This window comes from Bison bison, unplaced genomic scaffold, assembly GCF_000754665.1.
Source record: "Bison bison bison isolate TAMUID 2011002044 unplaced genomic scaffold, Bison_UMD1.0 scf7180017864291, whole genome shotgun sequence".
NCBI lineage: Eukaryota > Metazoa > Chordata > Mammalia > Artiodactyla > Bovidae > Bison > Bison bison.
The window spans coordinates 1,877,186-1,881,972 of record NW_011494863.1 but is presented as its reverse complement, the minus strand read 5'-3'; the positions used below and the strand labels follow the sequence as shown (position 1 = coordinate 1,881,972).

At 40.0% G+C, this 4,787-nt stretch overlaps 1 protein-coding gene across 1 annotated transcript in view; it reads right to left on the bottom strand.

The window, feature by feature from the left end:
- Positions 1-2,861: 2,861 nt before the first annotated feature.
- The window catches only part of LOC104996362 (protocadherin alpha-11-like), a 5,982-nt gene continuing 4,056 nt past the window's right edge, over positions 2,862-4,787 (bottom strand). The window contains exon 3 of the mRNA XM_010850622.1: positions 2,862-2,867. Within this exon, the coding sequence (XP_010848924.1) occupies positions 2,862-2,867 (6 nt within the window). The remainder of the gene's footprint in view (positions 2,868-4,787) is intronic.

Below are 4,787 nucleotides of genomic sequence, written 5' to 3'. Positions count from 1 at the left end.
CGCTCCACCAGCGAGTAGGACACCAGCGCGTTCTCCTGCGCGTCCGCGTCCCGCGCCGAGACCGTGAAGATGTGGCAGCCGGGCGGGTTGTTCTCCTTCACGAACACCGTGTACTCGGGCTGCGGGAACGCGGGCGCGTTGTCGTTCACGTCGGCCACCTCCACGGACACGCTGGCGGTGGCCGACAGAGAAGGTGAGCCGCCGTCCCTCGCTGTCACCACTACCTCATAGTTCGACGCACTCTCGCGGTCCAGGACGCTGTCCAGCACTATCGAATAGTAATTCTTGAAGGTGGACACCAGCTTGAAGGGGATATGGGGTGGTGTGAGTGAGCAGGTCACCTGTCCATTGGCGCCGGAGTCACAGTCGGACACGCTGATCAAGGCAATGACAGTGCCCACCTGAGCGTCCTCCCGCACTGGGAGCGACAGCGAAGTGATCATTACCTCAGGGGTATTGTCATTCAGGTCTAGAACTTCCACCAGGACCGTGCAATGACCAGCCATGGGCGGAATCCCTTTATCAATAGCGTTAACCTGGATTTCATACTCATTATTCTCTTCAAAATCCAGTTTCCCGTAAATTCTAATTTCACCTGTTTGTGGATTTATTAAAAACATACATTTCTCACTCAGTGGCAGAATCGTTCTGATTCCATAGGAAATTTCTCTGTTTGGTCCTTCGTCTAGATCAGAAGCATTTAGCTGAATGATTCTGGTGCCGTTTGGGACATTTTCAAACAGCACCACTTTATAGCCAGGCTTATCAAACTCAGGAGCATTGTCATTAACATCCAGGATGGTTATTTGAATCTGAACAGATTCTGTTAGCTGGGGTTTACCGCCATCCAGAGCGGTCAGCAACATATTAAGTTCTGGTATTTCTTCTCTATCCAGTGACTTCCGAAGAATGAGTTCAGGCAATATACTTTTGTCGGTTTTCGTTATTAGTTTAAGAGTAAAATACTCATTTAGACTTAACCTATAGGTCAGAAGAGAGTTTAGGCCGATATCCGCATCAGAAGCGCCCTCTAGAGGAAAACGAGACTCCAAAGGCGCAGATTCAGAAATGAGTAGCTTTTGTTCTCCTCTGAATACTGGCGGGTTGTCGTTAATGTCCTTCACCTCCACCTCCACATGGAACACCTGCAGCGGCCGGTCCACGATCACCTCCAGGTGGATGCTGCACTCCGCGCTCCGTCCGCACAGCTCCTCCCGGTCGATCCGAGAATTCACAAACAAAATGCCATTCTTCAGGTTTACCTCCAAAAGGTCCCCGCGGCCTTTGGACGCCACCCGAAACAGGCGGGGCACCAGCTCCGCCAGCTCCAGTCCTAGGTCCTGGGCGATGCGGCCCACGAAGGTGCCGTGTTTTGCCTCCTCGGGAACCGAGTAATGGACCTGGCCCCTCCCCGACTCCCAGGCTGCGAGGAGCAAAACCGAGAGTAGCAGGCTCCGAGCTTCGGAGCCTCCTCGCCAAGAAAGCACCATTGCAGATAAAGAGATCTCTGAGGTGAGACTGTCAGTTTTAAGGGATAGTTCGCCTGCCAACATTTATGACCAGTCTCCCCTTCCGTAAGTATATCTTCAGTAAATTTTACCCAGCCTTCCGGTCAATATGGAGTCTATCCTATTCTGTGGATTGTTGGAATCTGGACTTGGAGACAGTTTTCCCTTTTCACCTTTTGAGTATACAGCGACATCATGTGACTGATTATGTAAGTACAAGAAAGAGCCTGAGGTTCTTTTTGGTTTAGCCACTTCTTGGTTCACTTTAAATCTGTTTCAACTTTTTGGGTAGTTTAATGGATCATTTGCAAATACCTATTTATTTAATATATATAATATTCTTAACAAAGCACAAATACTTCTATTATACTTCAGTTTTAAAAATAATTCTGCTTCAAAGTCTATCACAAAATAATCATTGAAATGTGGCATGTCAGAAGTTACTCGTTAGCTAGCTCTCATGGAAAATAAAATGAAGAATAATATACATCACCCCTGCCATTGGGCTTCCCAGGTGACAAAGTGGTAAAGAATCCACCTGCCAGTGCAGGAGATGCAAGAGACTTGGGTTTGATCCCTGGGTGGGGAAGATGCCCTGGAGTAGGAAATGGCAACCCACTGCAGTATTCTTGCCTGGAAATTTTCATGGACAGAGGAATCTGGCAGGCTACAGTGCATAAGGTCTCAAAGAGTCAGACATGACTGAGAACACTGCCCTGGCCCTTATATTGCTTACAATTCACATTCATAATGATTTTTATCCTTCACAAGCACTTCATTCTAAGTCTTTATGAGAAAGCCAAGAATTTCCTTGTCTAGTAAAGGAGAAAATATTTCATTCATATAAATTATTTTATTCATAAATATGGCCAATATTAGAATTCATCATAAATACAGAAGATGTTATTTTTGGTTCCTTGATGCTCACATGTGATGACTTTTCATATAACTGCTCTCATTCTTATAATATGTTGAAAAATGAATTGTGGGTGCAGATTCTAGAATATTTTACTCTAGCATGATTAAAGCATTTTCATGTAAAATGTTGAGTCAAAACCTCCAAATTTCACGGTATTCTGAAGTGGTAGTAGAGCACTAATCTGAAAAAGATCTTATGAAATGTTTTGGAGCCCAATCTCATTGACTAAAGTCAAAAGAATATGAACTTCATAGTGACCATTTTGTTTCCCTCTATATCCTTCCTTCTAGGCCAGTTAGTAGTTATATAAAATAAGCTTCTCTTCAGAAGACCACAATGGTGACTATGATTCAAGGGAGAATCAAAATATTTCCAATAATTTTATTCAGTAATTCAAGACTAGCTTTAAGGGAAAACAAAACACAGATAAGATCCTACAGCTAGTTGTAAAAAAAAAAGTAAGCATATTATTTAGAAGCTCATCTAAATTTAAATCAAAATCTTTAAACCAATAATTTCTCACCATTCTTTTAACGCATAATAAAGGAAACTGAGAAGTGAAACTTTTAAAGAGCCAGAAAATAATAACCAAGAATGATTCTACAAGTATAAAATAACTTAAATCAACTACCACACTCACTCTGAATTAATGAAACACATATTTGAATTTTGATGCTATGGGACTATTCAAACTGTCTATCACCATCAAGCTTATTCATTTTATATCTTCCATTTTCAAAAATGTCAATGTACCATAATTCACAAGGAACCTTATTGTAATGTATTCAGGAGACCCAATGCATTCTCACTCACTGTTAGACATAACTAAATGATTAAACAGATATAAAAATCCAAAGTTAGCTCAATACTTAAACAATCAAACTACAAAATAGAATGAAATAACAATTTTGCATTCTAGAATGTAATCCTGAAATTTAAATTAAGTATAAAAGACACTAAATTTGTAGAAATTCATCCACATAACTTGGAATTATCTAAAATGTGTATTGATTACTTATATATTATGCAATAGTAACAATTTGCAAACTTTTAACCTGTACTTAAAACATTCTAATATGTTTTATATTAAATTAAAATGATGTTGAGTCATTCCAAGAAGTTAGTTTGGAAATGGGTAATAATACATGCCCTACAAAACATTCACATTTATTTATATTTACAAACTTTCATAAATGATATGATTAATTACTTTTGAGCCTGAAATAGTTTATATTTTAATCTTATTGACTAATTTTGAATAAAGAATGTTTTTAGACAATTAATCTTGACACACAAAGTTTCATAAACAGAGGCCCAAGGATGAGCTTCAGCATGGAGTCCTTGACTATTATGCCAAGTGGGTTGCTATATAATTTTAAAGGGAGAATGACTTTCATCAGCTTCTCAAAAGAGGTCAGCAATTCCACCATCCTACATGTGGCTAAGAACCACTGAATTAGAAGGATGACCTAGAGGCAAATGATTTTTGCTAGAATCTTCAGGTGTGGTACATGGGCATGTATATACATGGGTATACTACATGGAAAGAAACTTTTACAAATGCCAGCAATAAAGCACTTAAGGATAGGAAATTTAAAATGAAAGAAATTGATAAATGTCAATAGGCTTCACTTTGATAGAATTAACTTTTTCTGTCTAGATAAATCCAGAAACTTAGGAAATAATGCCAACTAGCATAGAAGGCAATGGCACCCCACTCCAGTACTCTTGCTTGGAAAATCCATGGATGGAGGAGCCTGGTAGGCTGCAGTCCATGGGGTCGCTAAGAGTCTGACACGACTGAGCAACTTCACTTACACTTTTTACTTTTATGCATTGGAGAAGGAAATGGCAACCCACTCCAGTGTTCTTGCCTGGAGAATCCCAGGGATGGGGGAGCCTAGTGGGCTGCCGTCTATGGGGTTGCACAGAGTCAGACACAACTGAAGTGACTTAGCAGCAGCAGCATATATTGCAGATGTTATAGGTCTATATGCATGCCTTTAGCAAGTTTGAATGACTTGATTGAGGAATGTTAATAACCTTATTTCCCTAGTTACTCTGGCAGCATAAACCTGGGAGCTTTGTTTCAGTACATAGTAGATAAATCTCTCCCCATTTCAGAGAACAAAATTAAAAATGGACAGAAATTTTAGTTATATTATTTCAATGAAATAAGCACACTAGGACAAAAGACTGCATTCTTTTACCACAAATAATATGAAAACAGGTTTTATCTTATTGTTAGAGTTAAGACTGAGGATTATTTAATGGACAATAGATGTATGATGAAAGCCAAAGAATGCTCAAACTACCACACAATTGCACTCATCTCACACGCTAGTAAAGTAATGCTCAAA